The sequence below is a fragment of the Antedon bifida genome, chromosome 3 (genome assembly GCF_963402885.1).
Source record: "Antedon bifida chromosome 3, ecAntBifi1.1, whole genome shotgun sequence".
Classification (NCBI taxonomy): Eukaryota; Metazoa; Echinodermata; class Crinoidea; order Comatulida; family Antedonidae; genus Antedon; species Antedon bifida.
This window is the reverse complement of record NC_136228.1, coordinates 11,669,661-11,692,312: the sequence shown is the minus strand read 5'-3', so window position 1 is coordinate 11,692,312 and position 22,652 is coordinate 11,669,661. Positions and strand designations below refer to the sequence as shown.

Genomic DNA, 22,652 nt, shown 5'->3' with positions numbered 1-22,652 from the left:
TTTATTTGTTGAAATAATATATACGTAATTTATGTCATTACAAAAACGAAACAACATATACAAATTATTACATTGCTGCGATGCTGTCTACTAATAAATAATTCTTTGAAATAAAAACAACTTTTTAATCTAGTACTAAGAAAAATGAGAATTGTATATTTATTTTATTTATATTCAAGATGCATACATAATTCTTTTAGAACATTTATTTAATAGTTGGTTTGAAAGGAGACTAACCACATTTCCATTTTGTGTTGAAGTATAATCCTACTCCTCTAATTTATTCAAAATAAACAAGATCTGGTAAATTCAATTTTTATGTAATCAAATATACTTACTTACAAAACGCCGTTCCGCCAAATAGTCTTCTGACTTTTCAGCCTCGCCCGCTCTGCTTATTTCAGCTTAATCCCACCCCTTATTTTTCGCCAAATTTCGGAACCAGGCCCCTGGAACTATTATTGGTAAATATATTTATATAGGACAATTTTTTTCTTTCTTAACACCATAACACACCAATAATAATAACAATTGTGGTGCTTATAAGAGGTTGTGATCTGCACCCAGTGAATTTTGAAATGGCATCATATTAGATGGTTTTTTTAATGGAGTCAAAAAGACAACTGGTAGCCATTAACTAAAACATTTTAATGAGAGCTTAACCAAGCAGAACTGTTTGTAAATGGATCAACCAAAGATATTTCGATTTTTGCGACACAAACTCTCTTGTTAAGACAACTAATAGTACTGTACCAATGTTTTTTGCTCATCATTCAACAGACTTTCTCAACCTCTCACCTACTTCATACTACAGGTACCGGGGGACAACTCTCTTCCCCAACTATCTGTGTTATCCTAAAGATAAGCTCCCATATATGCCATCATATCCAAAAATAAAAATATTGACCAAAAAAAATCAAATTGTATCATCTTTATTCTTGTTTAGTCTGTTGCATATATTTATGTTCATCATTTTTCTAAAGAGCTTTGAATTAAGTAGCTGGTATCTCTGTGGACATTTATCATTTAATTATTTATGAAAAACATACATATAAAACCAAGATACTTTTTAGGCTTTAATATTTCATTTTTAACAGTTTGACAGATAACATTTAAATTGCTGATTGGAGTATGCTGCCCTCTATAAATAGTTGTTTTTTTATGATTGGTTTTCTTTGATTAGAGATTTGAATATGTCTAATGAGCCATTCCGTATACTTTCTCTCAACTCATGGAAAAATTCAAAATAGTGATGGAAATTATGTCTGTGGAGAAACAAAACATAAAAAGATGCATTAAAAAACATTGTAAAAAACAAATAAAAATCCTTACACATATAAGCAATACACATAATATATACAACACGTGGAAAAAATCAAAATAATGATGATAATTATGTCTGTGGAGAAAAAAGAGCATAAAAAGATGCATTAAAAACATTGTTAAAAACAAATAAAAATCACCACACATATACAGGGATATCCCATATATAGAAACTATTAAAAAATATTTAAAACAGTTCTTTAAATGTGTGTCCATTAAAAAAATAAAACTTTATTTTTTATGAGACAATATACTCACTATTGTTATACTATACTACAATACAATTGTATACTGTGTTGACTAAGAAAATGTATGTAATTTTTATACACTTACAACATGAGAAGTAGAGGCCCTAATAGCTCTTTTGTTCTCAGTAGGTGATTGATGTAGGCTCTGGTGTGATTCTGGCAAGCGTAGCATTCACATAATTCAACTAATGGTTTGAAATCATCAAAATACCTGAAAATAAATACAAAATTACATATAGTTTTATTGCATTATTTGCTATTTAGGCAGAGATCATTGAGATACCTAATGTACAGTAACACATTCAGTTCGTGCGATCAGTAGCTCTTATGTACATTCTGCAGTCACAACATTTTTATTCAGACATGCGGCCATGAACTTACAGAGTACTGTACGGTACTGCCAAACTGCTGTTCACATACTCCAGCCATAGCTGTTTTGGTTTATCAAATGTGGCCTAGGATAAGCCACTTGTCATGAGATTTCTGGCAGGCTTTTAGTAGCAGACTGGTTGTGTCATCACAACAAATGATGCGTAATCAAAGATCATACAGGAAAAATTCTTACGACGGTAAATATATCTTTAAACTCTACCTTTGTTCTCGCAAGTTTATTTCAAATTCAGTTTTCTCACATGTTTCTGTACTTTTACTATCAAATGGAACACTTCCCATGAAGCTCTCAAAAGTGCTTTGTTTACAATCATCAGTGTCGTCTTTGTCGTCCTTACTTTCTGAGTCTAGCCCTTCGTGCTTCTTGAAAACGAAGGCGAAGGCACAACCTCTTTCAGTAACTTCATATGGAAATCTGATACTTTTGACTAAGAAAAACATATGATTAGACTGGTAAAAATAAAAGAAATAAGTGAAAGTATGTACAGTAGCATAACAATTTAATACATTGTATCATTAAACCTTGAAAAAAAGCCCACATGCTTTTTAGGACTCTTGGGTGGGCTTCTTTTTGAGTCTTCCCAACGTATATTTGTTGAATGAATTAATTCATGCTACGAAAAATAAAGGATACGATGAATCGAATATGTCAATCCCTGCTTCAACAGCATTTATGATGTCATCAGGCCGTCCTATACCATTCACTAATCGTGGCTTTTCCTCTGGTAACTCTTTCTGAAATGAAGGAATGTTTTAAGTTTTAAATTAATTAGACATTTTAATCACTTTTTATAAGAAACTTTTCTATTCAAATCTCCAACACTAAACAACACTCTCAAGATTGGTTCCCACTTGGATGCAATGTAACGATGTAGGCGCAACACAAGTTGACCAATCACAGCGAAAGTTTGGATGGTCCATTGCATTATGATTGGTCAAATTACTATTTTCTTCTCTTTTGTGGGGAAACCCCACTTTTATTACAATGCATATTTAAATAAATTATATGATATCAATAGCGTTAATAGATTATACATAATACTTTAGTATTGTGTTGAAAATCCCTATGTCTAAATACGATAAAACAAGGAAGTATTTATATTAAAGAACATTAAAGGTATAAAGATTTACATTCAGTATTACATTTAGGTTTTGTGGCAAACAAGCTTTATAAACTTATTTTCTTATTTTTCAATTATTGCAATTGATATATTGTTTATTAAATAAAAAAAAAAATGAAAACACAGGAATTTTGTTAATCATATTTTAGAAAACAAAATAAAACAAACCACAATTTGTGACATAAGCTTCCATCTGGCCTCCTCTTGCATCATGGATCTCTGAAATCCATCGAGCACAAAGCCTGCCACTGGACGTTTTGCAGTCTCCCTCGTGCAGTACAACCGATCTTCATGTGAATCTCCTCCCACTAATACACCAAATAATTTGGAGTTTTTTAAATCCTGTAGAAGAATACAATTTTTTTTATCCAGTATTAACAATACTAATACATTGTAAGGTTCTCAAATTTTAAACTTTTATCAGTGATACTAATAAATTGTGATAGGTTTAGTGACCACAACAAATTCATAACTTCTTATACAACATGACCATACTTATAATCTTATACAACCCAAACGAACAGCAGTCTGTGCTGCGATTTAGATTTAAATAAATATTCTGTCGCAACATTTTGTACACATTTAAATTTTAAATCTTAGAATCTATGAGATAGATAAGAGCCAGTTTGAACCTATCACTTCAGGAATGGTAAAGGCCAATTTACACACAAGTGGTAATGGTAATAAAAAAATAGAATCTCTGTTATTTCTTATGACTATTTACACACAACGCGGAGCGGACAGTTTCCACTTAGGATAGATATAGAATCTATGTGGGACAAGCTACGCGGTTTTCTGCTTATCATTACCACTTGTCTGTGTAAATTGACCTTAAACAAGCAGGCGGCCAAGATACAGTGAAACTCTAATTTCTTTTTTAGTAATCTGTTTACTTACATCACTTTCTTCATGAATTTGTAAACACTTGTCAAGAAAGGTTAAAGTTCGATTTATTGACTTTTGAACTCTCTTCCTACTGCATCCAGGTGGTGTGTCTCCATCATACAATGCATTGTACCAGTCTGGTTTGAAGGACTTCTGAATTGACATATACTTTTCGACTTGTAACTACAATATACAAAAGAAGAAGTCTCTTATATTACACAGTAAAATAAAGACAGTCATACCATAATCTATTGCCTTATGGCAAAGGTTTGAGGCTCCATGGTTTTTCTCGGATAAGGACTAGGCGAGTAGTGGGGTTACCACGGTGTACAAGCTCACACAGCTACTGTCGTGGACAGACCTAATGGCAATGTTAGTTGACAGCCGGTGACATGACGTGATCCTTAGGGGAGAAGAATGTCATTGAAAAGGTGTAACAACTAAGCCCATGCCATGAGCGCTATTGCGCATATGCCACCACATGAATCTTGTGAATACCAGAACATGATTGGTTGAAATGGCATCACATGACTTTTAAAACTTTATCATAAACAATTTTGCTTCATTGTAACTCATACCTTCATTCTTCCAGCTGAAACCCATATTGACACGGATGATTTTTCATTATATCCACTTGCTATTTGAACACCAGGGTCGTGTAAGGATAAATAGTGTAATGTGTCTGTATCGCCAATGAAATTCCCTATCCCACCTGGACTCCCATCCACTGCATCTTGACTTTCAGCTCTGTTATAAATAAAAAGAATATACATTGCTTTCTTAAAACATTTCCATAAGAAATGCTTGTGTTTGTTTCTATTGCAATACAACAGGACACTCATTCTAGAATTGTTTCACTGGTGAATATTATTACCAGATTTGTACACAAACAAACACCTTTATATTGTGTAACAAATACATATACAGAGCATGTAACATACACCTGTACATATAGTGTTAAAGAAACACCTGTACAGATACAGTACAACACAGTGTGACAAACAAAAGCTATACATAGATTAACAAACACCAGTACTGTATAACGAGTGTACACACCAGTACATGTTCACAGCCATATCTGTTGTTATAGATTCATAGAGTCATAGAGCTTATCATTATAGATTGGTATACTGTACATATGGAATTAAGCTCTGTCTATCAAAATAGTTTGACAAAAACGTAAGTGTGATGTGCCCAAATATGGTAGTGATATGACCTAATCATGTCCATATGGGCACATCACATTTTTTTGTCACATAAAGTTTGATAGTATAGACAGAGCTTTATAAAAAACATTTACTTTATAGTTTCATAATTAACATTAACGACTAAACATTCTTACAGAGTTGGTAAGGTCAGTTGAGTAACTGGTGGTAACCTTTTAAGTGTGTTCATGACATCATGTGTTAAGTGAGGTGGTAGACCGCATCTTGTATACAATAGACAGCACGGTGTTTCCATAGAAATTTCACTATGACGACCGACGTCTGTCAACTTTCCTAACCTGCTGCTGCCACTGTTTACTAGAGATAGAATCAACTTCATATTTTCTACAATAAAAATACAGGTTTGTTTTGAAGTGTTTCATAATTATAGAGAAAGTTATAGATGAACAGACAGGGTGAAAATAAAAGATCCCTCTCATTGACAACTGAAATAAGAAAATCAATGTCCTCATTTAACATGGAATTTCAATTTGTGTGCACAGTTGAATGAAGTGTGTCCACATTTTTCTCTTACTTAAATCCTAATCATACCATTACTATCTATTAGATATAAAAAACAATTTTAAATCACTTATAAAAATAATTTTGGTCATAACTGAAGTGCAAACCGATGTCGCCGAGGAAGAATGAAGTGGCGTAAGGTCAGGGGGGCATAGTAGGGAAGAGGAATCATTTAGTCTCATCAGGCCAGGCTACTACTACTACAAGCCTCTCTAGATCTAGCTAGTAGGCCTATGGCTGGGCCTAAATCGGGCCGGTTATCAGACGATCGATCGGGCCCACGGACGATCGGGCCGAAGACTAGAGTAGAGAGAGTAGAGGCCTAGCTAGCCTAACTAGGCTTACTTCTTCGTTGGGCCTGGCCAAGCCTTATATAGAATAGATAGAATGGTTTGATTAATTTCGTAACCAATTCCATAAAATGCTTACTTTCTTTATGATGAGTTCTTCTACACTTACAGAAGAATTTTCATTTTTCTGACCCTATTTTCCACGTGTTTCTGTTTATTTTTGTTGTTGTTTAAACTAAAGAGGGCGTGCGTGTGGGAGGTTAAATTTCTGAATTTGCGATTGATTCAATTGTCTTAAAAATAAATATTAAGTCAGAACTAAATTCTAATTATGGCCAGTTTACGGGGCTGTATATTTGGTCCTAAATTATATAGAATACACGCCGGTGCTGTCTCATCTCGGGTATGTTGATAACAAATTGTATTGAGTAATAAATGCGTCAGGCCTTGCCTAGCCTAGTCCTAGGTAGGCCCTGGGCCTAGGCCTAGTAAGTAAGGCTTATTTATACTACGCCAGTCCTAGCCTTGGCCCTAGCCCTGCAGAGGGGAGTTTTAATACAGGACACAGGTCAGCCTAGGCTATACGGCGCTAGTTCGCACCTGTCTTTTATTTCGACTCCAAATTTGTTGAGTAACTTTATCGTGAATACCACACAGAATTATACCTCACAATTTCATTTAGGTAAGCTAGGCTAGTACCTTGCAAAAAACTTTATTTATCATCATTTCTTTGAATAAATCTATTCTAAACAACTTTTTTACTAGGAGGGATATGACTATGTTCCAACATTTACAGAGAGACAAGCAGATAACATTATAACATGGGTAAGATTAAGAAAGTAATTTTCGTATTTTAATCCTCAATACATTACTCTACAAATGAATGGTTCTTGATGAAATGCAAAACAATTGTAAAAACAATACATACAATTGTTGTGTTCATAATTTTCTACATTTTTACTACAATTTGACGTATCAACAGCCATATACAGCTTATACTATAGTGCCTCAAATCTCCTAAGCGCTTCACATTATTATTACTCCAGTGGATGAAACACGTATGGACAGCTCCCATAATTATGTGGCTAGTACAGTAATAAGTGGAAAGAATTGACCCCCTCCCAATACCCATCAAATTAAATCTGTAATTTTTTTTTTAGATGAAAGTTTGTTGGTCTGTCATGAAGTACACCTCACCATTTTCACTTACGTATTTATATAGAAATGGTAATAGTTTTTCATTATTATTTTTATTTATTTTAAAGATGTATTGTCCCCCAAAAGCATAAAAATTGAAGATTAATAAAATCAGACATTTAATAGGCCATTTGCATATGAAAAAAAAACAAAACATCATTTTACTTATAAAAAGATAAATAAACGGTTAATTTTAACCAAAAATTCGTTGTCTGACAGACAAGATTTTTTTGCAGGTAAATAATTTTTTTTCTATCCAGTTTTTGGTCAAAGTGAATAACTATTTATGTGACATTAAAATGAAATATTCAAACAAAACAAAAATAATTTTTAGGGGGACAATATATCTTTAAAATAGAATTATAAAATATTTAAAATGCTCTGTCAGCCAGACAGATGTAGCCTGATGTAGATCAAGGTATATCAAACTATAAAACAAAGGAAAAATGAATTTAGATTTTCTTATCCTTTCTTTTCTAGGATACTTCACAATAGCTGGATTGATCAGCTGTGGACACTGTACTGGAATTGCCTTGGTTATATTAATGGGATCGATAATTATGAGAGGTAAATTTTAACAAACTTTCAGGATTTTGTTTTTATCAGTTGTGTTGTTAATAACAACACAACTGATAAAAACAAACACCTGAAGGTAGATCGTCTAGTCCAGTTTGTCTTCCTTCTATTGATAATGTAAAATGCTGCTATAGATACCATTAATATTATTTATTATACATTTTGAATAAATGACTTGTCAATAAATTATCTATATTATGCATTCTTGATTCAACGCAAAGTGATAAAATGTATCCAAATTAATTAATTACATTTGTTTCTTACTGACATCAGAAAGCAAACTGTATTCGTAAAAAATGAATACACTTTTTGATATGAAGCAGGGGTCAGCTCAAAAGTTTAAAAATGTAATACAGCCATCTCTCCCAAAACCAGACTTTTCTGGAAATACCCAAATTCTTTTTTTTTACCATTAAAAGAAATTCTGAAGTGAATACCAGGATAAAACCAGATATATTAGGCCTGCCCAAACGTGCCTGGTATTGGGATAGCTGACTGTACATAACCTTTTCATTGTTATATTCATAAGATTGAGAATTCTCCCTAATAATAGGGAGGTTTCGCAACCTTACGAATACGATAACGAAAACGGATACGTCATACATTTGTGAAACTTTTGAGCTGATCCCCATTTCATATTCGTAAAGCATATTCGTGTTGACGAATATCACCAGTCGTATTCGTAACTACAAAACGAGTATAGTTTTTGATCTATTTTGCACATTTTGCATTTGAATCAGGAATGATTCATGATTATAATATAATTATAGATTTATTGAAAGTAATAAATACTAAAGTAATTTACTAAAATGCCAAGTCAATTTTTATAAATAGTAGTTTTTAAAGTCCTCACTCGCTTTGATGTTACGCTAGGCCTAGGCAGCCAAGCACCCTGCAACACGTACCTGCGCTTCGCTCAAATTTACCGCAGTCATATTTTGGACGCGCCTTACTATTTCGTTGCCATGCGAAACAGATTTTTTTATGGCTTACGAAAACGAATACGTGTGCGTGACGTATCTGTTTTCGTTATCGTATTCGTAAGATTGCGAAACCTCTCTAATACTTGATTTCCAAAATGCTGAATAAAGTAAATCATCATCAAACTATTACAGGTAGTGGAGACTTTACCATTATTGTTACTGTCATGAGATAACATATTCTAATACATTCATTTACATTTTCTTATCTATTTTGTAGGTATTGGAAGATTCATGAACCCTGACTATACAAACTTTCTTAAGTTTTTGCACAGTGCCAGAAACAGTGATTTGTATGAAGTAAGGGTATGTATGCAATTGTTTTTTTTAGTTCATTTTAAGTTTTAGGTCATTAAACTAGTAGTGTATCATAAGTAACCATTTTTAGTTGTAAATCACTATTTGTTTTATTGGTCACAGTTTCTGTATCAAGCCCTGTCTACACTATCAAACTTTATGTGACAAAAAATGATATGTCCATATATGGACACGATGATGTCATATCACTACTATATTTGGGCATATCACTACCATATTTGGGCACATCACAATTTTTTCTGTCAAAGATAGTGTAGACAGAGCTTAAAACTTGAATCTGTTTGTGTATCTTTACAGCATAGGTTGCAATATTTTGATTATGAGTTTACTCATTGGCAGGAAGACTTTGTTGTCAATACAGATAAACCGTGAGTATATAATACCAAATATGGACATAATAATGACAAATATGGCTCATTATGATCATATATGGACATAATAATGACAAATATGGGCATGTTATGACAAAATAACATATTTTGGCCAAATAAAAGTCTATAAACTGAATCAACAATATCACTTTTTTGTTCTTAGATAAAATAATGTTTAGTTTGTTTATGCTTTTTAAATTTATATCCAATTGATGTTCCTGAAATTGTATTGATTTTATTATGATTAAATAATAACTTTCTTTGCAGGCCTTTGCGAGTGAGTCTACGCACAGCAAATAAACCCAAAAGCTTACTAAGTAGAATAGTACAATTTCCATGTGATGTAATAAGTTACTGTCTCATCAACACGTTTGGAAGGTGGCTTGTCTACCCAGGTCACACGGCACTACTCAACGCAGCTGTTGGTTAGTATCATATCCTGACGACAACCCTCTTAGGACAACCCCAAGAGAACAGGCAGCCTAGGACTACTGTTAGAAAACTACCTCTAAAAGGAGATTATATTGGTAGTTGCTTTGTTTGGTAGTTGCCTTGTCTATTTCGTGCGTGGTTGCATTATGGTACAGGGGTGTTCTAGGAACTTTCTACTTTCATATCTAAGCCCTCTCTCTGGAGAGCATGGGCTATTGTCTGTTTATCCAGGTAAGCTAGCACTCACAGACTACTAACACCACTATTGGTTTGTGTAGTTGGATAGCTGCCCTATTGGGTAGCTGCCCTGTTTGGTAGCTGCCCTGTTTGGTAGTTGCCCTGTTGGGTAGCTGCCCTGTTGGGTAGTTGCCCTGTTTGGTAGTTGCCCTGTTTGGAAGTTACCCTGTTGGGTAGCTGCCCTGTTTGGTAGTTGCCCTGTTGGGTAGCTGCCTGGTTGGGTAGCTGCCCCGTTGGGTAGCTGCCCCGTTGGGTAGTTGCCCTGTTTTGGTAGCTGCCCTGTTTGGTATTTGCCCTGTTTGGTAGTTGCCTTGTTTGGTAGTTGACCTGTTTGGTAGTTGCCCTGTTTGCTAGTTGCCCTGTTTGGTAGTTGCTCTGTTTGCTAGTTGCCCTGCTTGATAGCTGCCCTGTTTGGTAGTGCCTTTTTGTTTGTGTCTTTCGATAAAAAGTTACTTTTTTTAGTAGACAAGAGTTGATTTCCCAATTCTGAGTGATGAGCGATTTTAATGGATACTGATTGTGTGTTATGAGTGAATACGTACACAAATTATATTGACAATGCTAAAGCTAACCAATCATTCTGTGCCATTTTAGGACCATCACTTCTAGAGGGAAGGAAGAAGCTATTGGAGAAAGACAATGGAATTCGTGCCAAGCTGATAACAAGAGATAATAATCAGATTGACACCATGTTTATAGATGCACGAGGAGTGGCACATTCAAATGGAGATAAGTTGGTAAGATTGTTTATGATGGACACACCCTTCTATATTCCATCCTTTAAATCGAATGAGTATAATATTGAATAATAATATCAATTTTTATTTATTTATTTAAATTCTTATTTTAATGATAGACTGCAAGGATGTAATATTATTATTATGCTTGTATGGAAATTATGTTAAGGCCCTCGTCACAGCCCAATTTCATTACACCACCCAGGCCACTCATGATACTGTTCCCACCCTCCCTTTCACCCATTATCTATACTTCCTTGACTATAATATTATTTGATTTGATCTTGATTTTTATCAATCTCTACCACTGCAGACTTGCAGATTTATTTTTTTTTAAAGACAAAATGGGAATTTGATTAGGAATATTTGATTTCGTGTTTACATATATAAACTTTTTCTTTATACCAGGTTATATGTTGTGAAGGCAATGCAGGCTATTATGAAGTGGGATGCATGCCCGCACCTTTAGAATGTAAGCAACTTAACTATACCTACTTTATTTTGTTTATATTTGTTAGATAGTATTTGTTAGATAGTATTGTCTTCTGCTTGTCTGCAAATTCTACAGAGTAATTGGTAGGGTCTATGTGGATGCACACAAATGGCCATACTTTGAATATGTATGGAATTTCTCTTATGGAATTACAAAAAAAATAGTGAAATTATATTATGTGAACATTATATTATAAAACATTGGAAATATAGGAAATCAATATGGCTGAATAAGAAGTTTGTTTTAAAGTTTGCGGTACACCACATAATATAGTTCTGAAAAGACTTTGATTTTGTTTGACGTTTCGATCAATGTACTTTGATCGTCCTCAAAAATGAGAATGGAAAAGTTTGTTTACCAATAAAATTTCAATTTTAAAAGCATACTCACAGTAATCTTTTTATTTTACTAAATCATTTACCAATATTTATTTTTTAGCAAAGTATTCAATTTTGGGTTGGAACCATCCAGGCTTTGGAGGCAGTACAGTAAGATAATTTGTTCAATATTTGATATTCAGAAATAATGTGAGCACACATCCATGACTTCTCAACATTATCGACCAAGTTGGTGACCAAAGAGTTTATGGCAGAAGTGCTATAAACCATATCTGCTTCATCATAGGGTTTAGGGCCAATTCAGTCTATGGTTGTTGTGGTAAAACAAGTCTTCTCAGAGCTGTAGCTCCAGTGTACTATATTTGTCTTTATCTCCAGCATAGTGTCAAGTAAAGTAAATGCAATCTGATCCTGATCCTATTTTATGTATTTATGCATTTGTGGCCAAGGATTACCAATAGTAAATTGTAAATCACTGTCCTATCATTAAAAATCGTCATTGTAAATATCAACTGCTACAATTCTGTTGAAACACAGAGAAATCTCCATGGTTGAACTGTGTACCCATATGTACTCTGTCACTCGATGTAGGACGATATACTCGAGAAAAGAAATATAAATATATAGCACCCTCTAGTGTTTGAGGGGCAATAGAAACCATTATTTTTCCAGCAATGAATGTACTAATAAATATCAGACAGGGCATCCAATATTTTTTAACAATCTTAAAAAGAAAAAAAAATGATTTAAATACTATGATCAGTTCTACACTTTCCATGTTTCTTTTTCTTTTAGGGTTATCCATTTCCAGAAAATGAGGCAAATGCCATAGAGGCAGTGATGCAGTATGCTACTACAGAGCTAGGATTTCATATATCAGATATCATTGTGTATGCTTGGTCTATTGGAGGTTATACAGCTTCAATAGCTGCTATGAACTATCCTAAAATACATGCATTAGTAAGTTGGTTCTTAGTGTTGAAAATAGTGAATTGTTAATAGCTCTCTTTTGTCAAGAGGCCAATATCTCAGGCTAAACATAGTTGGTAATTGTAACATGAAGACGGACTATATTTGGTGAATCCCCCTATAGTTGTTTGGCTGGAGCAATATTTTAATAGAGTGCATACACCCTGAACAATTTATTTTAGTTTTTTTAACAAAACCTTCAATCAAGCAAAACATCCTTGCAAGTACAGCACTGTCATTCACCACTTTGACTACGTGCATTGTTTCTTAAGCTCTGTCTACTACACTATCAAAAAAGTACCAAATATGGTAGTGATATGCCCAAATATGGTAGTGATATGAAATCATGTCCATATATGGGCACATCACATTTTTTTGTCGCGTAAACTTTGATAGTGTAGACAGAGATTTAGAAATATTATGTATATGATTGTTTCCAAAAAATTATGGTATATAATGTAATGTAATGATGATATTTATATTAGATTTTAGATGCTACTTTCGACGACCTTGTTCCGCTGGCTACAGCCAAAATGCCACAATTTGCACGTAAGTAACTTATACTCCTTTCACATTGCCTAAGAAATCATGATGGTCGGTTTACGCAACTGATGGTCTCTTGTTCTCTCGATTGTAGGATTTGCTAAAAGGCAGTCGTTTATATAAAGCTTAATAAAAAAACAAACATAATGATGGGATATTTCCACGTTTAGGGACTGTATCAGGAATATTTTTGATAATTTTTTTAAATTTTTGGCATATCTGCTCAGGGAAATCTGGAACTATACCATCACTATATATTTACTTATGTTGTATTTCTCTGTTTTATTTGGTTTCTACAGGTGGCATAATCATTAGAACACTAAGGAAATACATGAACCTACAAATTTCTGATAATGTATGCAGGTAAAACACATTGTTTTTGCATTATTACTGTACTACAGTGCTGTCATAATACATTTCAGTATTGTCATATAGTTGGCTGTTAATTAAATAGATCTGCAGTTTCAACACATTTTATTTATTTAAGTTCCATATATAAGACCTACTGTATCAGTATACACTGAGCATTAATACATTTTGTTATATTGATAATAATTCTCTTTTTAAAGGTATCCAGGTCCAATCAAACTTATTAGGAGAACTCAGGATGAAGTGATTACAACAAGGTATGTGCTGCCACTGGAATAAAAAGTACATGACAAATTCAATTAAACATATTGACTGGGTTTATAAGTCTACTAATTTAATTTTCAATCAAGCAATTCACAATGTGATAAGGCCTCACCTTATGGTTCAACACCAAAATTTACAATTTACCATAAACTCCTCTCAAAGATTGGAATAGGAATAATGTACGTTTTAATTTTTCAGTTTAGTACCAAATGTTCAGTCCAACAGAGGGAATAATCTACTAATTGCAATACTTAAATACAGGTGAGCACTTTAGACTTTTCTATATTCAATTTTATTAATCTAAAGCTGTCTAACTATTTTGACAAAAAGTGCGATTTGCCCAAATATGGTAGTGATATGCCCAAATATGGTATTGTTATGGGCACATCACATATTTTGTCACATAAAGTTTGATAGTGTAAGCAGAGCTTTACAAATCCTTTAATAAATTTAGTCCAGTCATGTGTCTCGGAAGATTTAGTTGTCAACTTTACTTCCTATTCGGAAACACATGGTGTACCGCAAACCTTACTTTCCAAATGTAATGTTTAATTGTCTTAATTGCAAATCTTTAGACAATACTATTTTCATAAAGTGACTATTATTAAATAAAACATGTAAAAAAACCATTGTTTTGTTGTTTTTCTTTCAGATATCCCAACCTTCTAGATGAAGAAAGTTGTGCTGTTCTAAATCGTTTTCTCAGCGCTGAATCTGTAATCGACAAACGTATGTTGCTACTTGCTATTAGGATGTTTTCTTTCATTCATCGATATGTATTCTAGTCTGCTTTGTATAAAATAGCTAACAGAACATCAGTACATTCTCATTTACATGTATACATAGTATTCTTCTCTGAGAAAAAAAATGTCTGGCAAAAGAAAATATACTCTAATACTACGCCATACATAATGAAATTATTATTTTCATACATCGATACATATTCTGGTCTGTTTTGCATGCTTTAGCTACCATAACATCATTGCATTCTCATTTACATAAATAGTATTCTCTGAGAAATTAGGAAACATTTTTCTATGGCAAAGGGAAACATACTCTAATATGACTATGCCATACATAATTGAATATGATAGGTTACATTTATACATATTTCTTTAAAGCATATGATATGATATCAACAAATTAATAATAATAATGAATACAATTTTACCAAGCCTTTTTTTAAGGTGCTGCGTTCACATACTGTATATGGCATTTACAGAATTTGAAATTGTTCTTAACCACTACTACCACAATGTGAACAGAGTTTTCTAACTAAAACCCCAATATTCTTTAAGTTCTGTCTACACTATCAAACTAGTTTGACAAAAATGTGTGCGGTGCCCAAATGTGGTAATGATATTCCTAAATATGGTAGTGATATGATGTCATCATTTCCATATATGGGCACATCACATTACATAAAGTTTGATAGTGTAGACAAGGCTTAAAATGTGTTTTACTAATTCTTACTGTGTAATACTAATTTCAACTTCTTTTTTTCAGTTAATGTGCTAACAGAGTATGAGGTGGAAGACTCTGCCTGCACCAGGGATCTTCAGAGATATGCTGTAGACAACTCACCCCTAGTGTACCCCATGATGATCGGTATGTCATTTTGATATTATAAAAATTGTTTGCATTATGAGTCGATACTAAGCAAGTGAGTGGCCAAGCAGTTAAGGCAGTGAGACCGTAATTACGTAGCCATAACATCGGCAAGGGTTCAAGGCTCTTTTGGTGGTAGAACGGGTCTTCTCGGATAAGGACTATAAACCGTAGGTCCAGTGTACACATCTAGCTCATGAACCTAGTACATCTTTCGAGATAGTAGAAGGTTACCCCGGTATACTAGTACATCACAGCCACTGATCATAACTGGGCCCTCTGGGAGACCAGTCTTTGACTGAAGAGGTCGCTCAGTATAAATAAAATATTTCAATTCAATATAAATTAGTTTTAATAACATTGCAATGTTCTCAAAGTGTGCTTATGTCGACACAGAACTGAAAGCAACTCAACTGTGTGTTCCGAGAAACTAAGCTCCCTCAAAATAATCATAGAGAATATTTAATGCATCTAATATTTTAAGAATTTACATTTATGTACATATACACACAGTTACAATTTAATAATTTGTTTTGTTTTAGGAACTGATTTGAGAGAAGTAACTAAAATACAGTTGACTCTATTTCTGGTAAGATCTGGCTTTAGTTTTCAAAGTTTTGTAATTATAAAGAAACTTTTATTTATAAAATGTATTATTGACAGAATGTTTCTGAGCATGTGCAAAAAGTGCTGCTTTGTGGAAATGAACAGTCGCTATTATTGGAAGTAGACATTGTAGATTTTCTAATGATTTCGTTTACTTTTGTTTATTCTGACGAAATGGGTAATTGAGAGTGAAATCAAAAAGTACCTAATACTGGATAAATTATTATTATTTAGGATACTTGTTCTAATCTAATTTTTTAATCTTCTTTAACTTGTAGGCTAGTAAGTATATGGTCGACTTTGAAGCAATGCACTGCAAGCCACTTCCAAATAGCTACTTTGAAATGCCCTGGCAACTTGAATGATTTGGCCTAAGAAAGGATTAACACTTTGATAGTAAATGGAATAATAATACAATGTTTATAAGCGCTTTACACACAAAAATCCATAAAGTATCATAAAATAGCACCTAAAAAAAGAAGAAAAGCAGAGGAACCATTTACACCGCTCCGTTCTCCACCACTTTAAAGCTTCTATATAAGAGCTCGCCGGAACAGTATTCACAGGAGCTTGAGCGAATGAAATATCAACTTTCTGGAAATCTGATGTTTTGTTGAAGAATAATGAAAGGATGTCTGCTTTAGGAGACTTTTCATTTTTTAGCTGTTTAGTTTTGGAATAGTTTACTGCACAACGTTTCTGGCACAAAGGAGTACAATGCTATTTCTGAGTAACAGGGAATTCAGTTGTTTAAACTATAATTGAAACAACTATAAGTGTACACAGTTGAAAGGTAAAAATATGTCCGTTTTCGAGAGATTTAGCAGGCCCAACATTTTAGCCTATATATCACAGCCTTCCTAATACCACGTTCACACTTGTTCTGTTTCACGGAGCGGAAGACTGAGTGAATGTAAGACTGTGGAAACATGACCTTTGAGTATGTTTAGGCGTTGAGTAAACTTTTTATAATGAGTACTAATAGACCTTTTTTTCACATAGCGACTACGCAGCTAGCGAGTCTAACAGTCATTTCATATGTATTCTAATAATGACTTTTCGACTCGATAGCTGCCTAAGTTCTGTGGCGTGTCATTAAAATGAAAGGTAGTTATCGAATTTTCCTATTAAGTATACGGTTTTTCGTTGCCATATTTTTATCCGTCTTACTGCTAGGCCTACTGGTTCTGGTAACCGTATACATAGAGACACCTGGTAGCCATTGACATAGCTATAAGTCTAACAATACCATTTGTGTGGTAAGTTATTTATCAATGACATTTTAGCAATTTTAATTCATGACAAATATTTTGATACAAAAATTGTTTTAATTCATCCAATAGTTTAAAAACATGATTATTATGTTTTATTAATTTATATAATGCACTAATTTAATTTATGGGCATCATGGACATACGATTTAAATTTTGAATAACATGAATCTATTTTGTATCAATAAAAATAACAACATTAGATCGTAAATTATAAGCAACGTGTCTGAACACTTACGGTTGAGACAAAGTTCAATATGTTATTTTATATATTTATCATGTATAAATTTTAATGTGAAAAGAGATATTGTAAATCGCTCAGTGTTAATTCTGAATAATAATGTGAAATGATCGAGAAAAACTCAGAGAATTAAAAAAAAAGTGTTTTTTTTTATTTAAAATCAATGAATTTGTAATTTATAGTTGTAATTATCAAAGAAATGACACAGGAGGCCTTTTAACATATCTATAGTATACTGTAAAATATGAATTCATAGCTTCGGTATTGTTATTACACCGTAAAGCCCAAGTGTATAGAAGGCCTATGATACACTCCCCGCCACCGCGGTGTTTATTTCAATTTTAGAGCTTAAAGATATATTGTCCCCCTAACATTTTTTGTCACAGTTTTTGTTGAATATGCCATCGTAGTCACGTAATAGTTATTCACTTTGACCAAATGCTCGATCGAAAAAAAGAATGATTTACCTGAAAAAATGTAATTTAAAGCTAGAACTGATCATGTCTCCGGAGCTCAGCATCCTGTTGTCAAATTGCTGTGTATGGACATCATACTTTCACATGATAATAACGCTTAGCCGTATTTAGTTCTTGAAATATCGACATTGTTTGTAACCACTATTACAATATAAAATATATAATTGCTGAAAAATGACTGTGTGTAGGCTATCAATGGCTGAATCTCAATCTCAAAACGATATTTATAGTAATAAAATAGATAGAAAGAAATTGCATAGCTTTCGGGTACGACTAACCCTTCCTTATATGTATAATAGTTGTTGGTTACACTACACGCTTATTACAAACCCAAGTGCTTTCCTAACCTATATGTATAGATGATTCAGTGGAATCACGTGATGCTGTTGATGTAATCGGCTTTCAAATCTTCCACGTACCTATTTTGCTCCTGAGTGTTATTCTTCATTTTGGGATTCCAATCACAAAAGCCGGACCAATTTCGTATTTTATGATTTTCATTATTTTAAGACTATTTTGTATTGTACGTATGAATTTGTTTTAACCCTGCAGGCCTCGCAAATCCCACCAGTTATGTTTTAATCTAATACAATGTTACGAGAACTGTTATTTAAATCAAACCTATTTAAACATCTATTGTTTAAAATAAAATATAATCACTTGCGATACAAATTGTATTAGTATTATTTATTATAACGCTATTTTGGTTTCAGTCAGATTTAAATTTAAAGACAATTTTGACGATCTATATTAATTTTAAAATTTAGCATATTTTCCCCATTTTGTTAACTTACACGTGCGTAGCCTGTCACTTTTGACGTGCTCGTATAACGCAATTTCGAGTTGAAAGTGAATCAAATATGATGCAAAAAGAGTGCATAATAATGTTTAACGCGCGTGCAAAAATCTGCGCACTTTTAAAGGCTTAAAATTGCCTGAAACGTACTCTAATTTCATCGAAAATAGATTTTGACAATTTTGAAAATTTTAAACGCGCGTACGCATGCGTTATATGCGCTACATACAATTACGTGTAATTGTATTGCCATATGATGAAATATGACCTGAAATTTATGAGTACCATATTTTGTTTAATTGTGATTCATGCTTGTGAAGATATGATTACAAACGTGATTTTGTTAAATCGTGCGTAGACCGCGTAATTTTTGATTGCGCACCGTGAAAACATAACCACTTCGATTCCTGGCCATAAGGAATATACTCTGAAAAATTGACTTAGCTAGATGAAACTGATATCAAGATAATTGACGGACAAAATAGTGCTAAGGAAAGAATAAATAAACAAAGATTATGACAGAATCAATAAGGTTATATGCATGATAATGCATATAATCTAATGTCAACATGAACCAATGTTGAACTATTGGTTTTTATTTAAAGAAAAATGTTGGTTTGTCCAGTCTAAAGAACGCCCCTTTGACGCTGTGTAGTGCGCGCATTTAAGAGATATGTAGTTTCCAAGGGCTAGTAACATAGTGGTATTCAATTGGCTAGTTAGTGCGCTCACCGCGCTTACAATAGAACAGCGCAACCATTGTTACGTCATCAAATATTCGAAAATAACTAACGACTATTCTAAATTTAAGTCAGAATGAAAAATTCTTCAATCGATGAACAGAGATTTCAAATTGCTCTTCATTAAAACGAAATAAAACCGCTTTTACCGTGCAATTCAGTTTGGAAATACTATACATCTATTTCCTATTACGTTTGCTATACTTACATCATCTGCTATGGCAAAATTGATATTTAAAAGAAGATACAATGCTTCTTTAGAAGAAGCCCAGAATGCGGTGAGATCAAATGAGTATCCCGCCGCTAAGTACGCTAGGTTCCTCCAGGTGAGGAATAGAAGGGCTAGGCCTAGAAACAGGGGGTGTCCTTATGTCAGAAGAAACCCTAATGTTAACCCAACTTGTAAGTTACACGAATTAGATACACTTATAAAAACGGAAAACAAATCAACTGATATCAATTATTGTAATTTTAATCATGAGTTAAATAGGCCTACTAGTGACGACCACATTTTGTCTCCAAATACAAATAATATGCCTATCATAATAAGTAGTGATAGAAGTAGTGATAGTGACATCATTATTAGTATTAACAGTGATAGTGATAGTAGTAGTAGGTCTAGTGAAGATCAAATGTTGTCTCCAAATACAAATGATATGCCTATCATAGTAAGTAGTGATAGCAGTAGTGATAGTGACATCATTATTAGTAGCAGCAGTGATAGTGATAGTAGTAGTTGGCCTAGTGAAGACCAAATACTGTCTCCAAATACAAATGATATGCCTATCATAATAAGTAGTGATTGTAGTAGTGATAGTGACATCATTATTAGTAGCAGCAGTGAAGCTAGTAGTAGTTGTAGCAGCAGCACTATGCCCAATAGCAGTAGTAGCAGTAGTGGTGACAGTACTAGTAGTATTAGTAGAAACAGCAGTGGCAGTAGCAGCATAGGAGAAAAGTCTGGTAGTAGTAATAGTAGCACTGTTGTAGTAGTAGGAAATGGTGATGTTTTGTTTCATTTTCCAGGTAGTGGTGATAACAATTCTAACGACATTTCAAATGAAAATTTTGAACTTGAATCTAATAAAGAATACTTTAATTCATTAATTAATCGTGAAAAAATATCTGAAAATCCATGGGCACATTTTGAATCACAATCAGTCAAAGATAATATGGTAGAATTTTTATGTAATATTCGATCTGAACTCATACGTTATGAATACATAATCGATTATGATATTGTTCATCGTAGCCTTACAATTATAGAAAATGTACTAATCTGTGATAACACAGCATTTGAACTTGGAGATCTCGAAGAATTGGCAATTGCATCATTTTGCCTTGCATTGAAATGTGCTGAACGATACCAATCTAAACACATCATCCCTTATGCTTGTGACCGCCTCCGGAATCTTGGCTTCTTTAATCCTAAAAAAATTGCCCAAATAGAATTTAAAATATTACAGATAGTAAACTTTAATATCAATAGTGTCACTTGTCTTGATTTTGTTCACATTTATTGCGATATTGCTATCAGTAAAGCTACAACCAACAACAACAAACGAAGAATAGAAAGAGTTAGACACGAAACTGTCAAATATTTGATTACAAATAAAATATCTCTTACAACAGTAAAGCCATCCGCAATAGCTTACTTAATAATTAACGCAATTCTTGAGAAACTTGAATTACAAGACTCATTCTGTTTTGAGAATAATGACGATAGTTCTTAAACAAATTAAGTAACCATTTACGTTAAGACAAAACAATTTAAGAGATTAGATCTAGAATATAGTTATAGGAATGTTAAGACGATTAAATTGATTAAAGAAAAGTTAAACTAAATAGATTAGTCTAAGATGTGCAATGTCTAAGTACTATGTAAGGTAATAAGTACTTAAGAAAAACAAAGTAAGATAAGTAATGTGAATTAAAAACAGTATTGCTATTGTAACATTATAATGATAAAAAACAGCTCTAAGGAGGATATTAATAATACCAATAATAAATTAAAAATAGATTATTGATAATAATAATTAAAATAAGTAATTTGTTTCAGTAATATTCCCCTTATTAAGTTAATCTAAGATTTTAGTTATTAAGCAATACAAAAAAGGAGGAAAAAACAAAAACAAATTAGTTTAAAAAAAATTATTAATGATATTTAGTTAGTAAGAACTAAAAAAAAATTTTTAATAAAACATTTTAATAAAAAATTTTTTTTATCGTAAGTTGATTTAGTTAGTAAGAAATAATTTTTAAAAAAACCAAAAAATAATATTGTAATTATTAAAATATTTTCCCTTATTAATTTCGTATATAATAGGTTTTAGGCCTATATTATTGTATAGTAAATAATTAAAATAAGTAATTTGTTCAATAATCTTTTCTTATTTAAGTTAATATAAGTTTTAGCTCGATAAGGAATTTAAAAAAAAAACCAAAAAACAACAAAAAAACCAAAAAAAAAAAAAATAAACAAAAACAAACATCCCAGTCTGAAGTCGGAGATGCTACCTCATCGTGGTAGACTGGTGTCAACATCATTGGTAACCAAACTGTTACCAAGATGGCTAACAGCATCACGCATCTTGTACCATAGTTACAATCGCACACTATACCACACATTTGTGCTTTCACGGATAGTCATAGTTCGTTTGATTGTCGAAATTAATTTTTTTTAATTGAATATGCATAATTAATGATGACTTAATCAACTTTTGTTATCTTAATTTCATAATAAATCATACATATGATACACACACTTTTCGACAATTTTGCAAAATGTTAAGCGCGCGTACGGCCGGATGTTATATGCGTTACACACGTAGGCCTAATTGTATTGCCATATGATGAAATATGACCTGAACTGCATGAGTACAAAATTTGGTTTAATTGTGATTCATGCTTGTGAAGATATGATTACAAACGTGATTTCGTTAAATTGTGCGTAGACTGCGTAATCATATTAAGCTCATCTTGAAGATAAAACAGATGTTCAGGTTATTTTTTGTGTTATTAAGATAATGTCATGGTACACGATATGCTAGTTCTTTTCTGTGTTGGTGGCGTGCTGTTCGGTATTTGCGATTTGCATATTTCCCCT

The 22,652-nt window shown here is 32.9% G+C and overlaps 2 protein-coding genes across 3 annotated transcripts; one reads left to right on the top strand and one right to left on the bottom strand.

The window, feature by feature from the left end:
- Positions 1-136: 136 nt before the first annotated feature.
- On the bottom strand, positions 137-6,250 carry LOC144837120 (queuine tRNA-ribosyltransferase accessory subunit 2-like). The gene is made up of 9 exons (XM_078692128.1): positions 6,124-6,250; positions 5,310-5,517; positions 4,546-4,714; positions 3,980-4,150; positions 3,251-3,424; positions 2,596-2,696; positions 2,164-2,376; positions 1,657-1,782; positions 137-1,265 (listed from the first exon to the last, which is right to left on the bottom strand). Exons 2-9 carry the CDS (start codon positions 5,510-5,512, stop codon positions 1,160-1,162), a joined length of 1,263 nt encoding a protein of 420 aa, XP_078548254.1. The 5' UTR covers positions 5,513-5,517; positions 6,124-6,250; the 3' UTR covers positions 137-1,159.
- On the top strand, positions 5,707-18,671 carry LOC144837119 (phosphatidylserine lipase ABHD16A-like). Of its 2 annotated transcripts, none has more exons than XM_078692127.1 (19): positions 5,707-5,834; positions 6,750-6,809; positions 7,145-7,211; positions 7,662-7,748; positions 8,958-9,043; positions 9,353-9,423; positions 9,694-9,851; positions 10,690-10,832; positions 11,241-11,304; positions 11,764-11,813; positions 12,459-12,623; positions 13,118-13,181; positions 13,475-13,538; positions 13,745-13,801; positions 14,007-14,069; positions 14,461-14,537; positions 15,315-15,416; positions 15,959-16,005; positions 16,301-18,671. In XM_078692127.1, exons 1-19 carry the CDS (start codon positions 5,820-5,822, stop codon positions 16,385-16,387), a joined length of 1,527 nt encoding a protein of 508 aa, XP_078548253.1. In that variant the 5' UTR covers positions 5,707-5,819; the 3' UTR covers positions 16,388-18,671. The 2 variants fall into 2 exon arrangements, with proteins under 2 accessions (XP_078548253.1, XP_078548252.1); XM_078692126.1 differs by lacking the exon at positions 5,707-5,834 and adding an exon at positions 6,236-6,387.
- Positions 18,672-22,652: the final 3,981 nt, after the last annotated feature.

Bases quoted from the DNA above. Each gene is read 5' to 3' on its own strand.
- LOC144837120 (XM_078692128.1), bottom strand. From the start codon at position 5,512: ATGAAGTTGATTCTATCTCTAGTAAACAGTGGCAGCAGCAGGTTAGGA. The intron at 1,783-2,163 runs GTAGAGTTTAAA...ATTTATTTTCAG, and splicing joins ATAAACTTGCGAGAACAAAG to GTATTTTGATGATTTCAAAC. The intron at 1,266-1,656 runs GTAAGTGTATAA...GTTTCTCCACAG, and splicing joins GGGCCTCTACTTCTCATGTT to ACATAATTTCCATCACTATT.
- LOC144837119 (XM_078692126.1), top strand. From the start codon at position 6,316: ATGGCCAGTTTACGGGGCTGTATATTTGGTCCTAAATTATATAGAATA. The intron at 6,388-6,749 runs GTATGTTGATAA...CTTTTTTACTAG, and splicing joins CCGGTGCTGTCTCATCTCGG to GAGGGATATGACTATGTTCC. The intron at 7,212-7,661 runs GTAATAGTTTTT...TTTCTTTTCTAG, and splicing joins TACGTATTTATATAGAAATG to GATACTTCACAATAGCTGGA.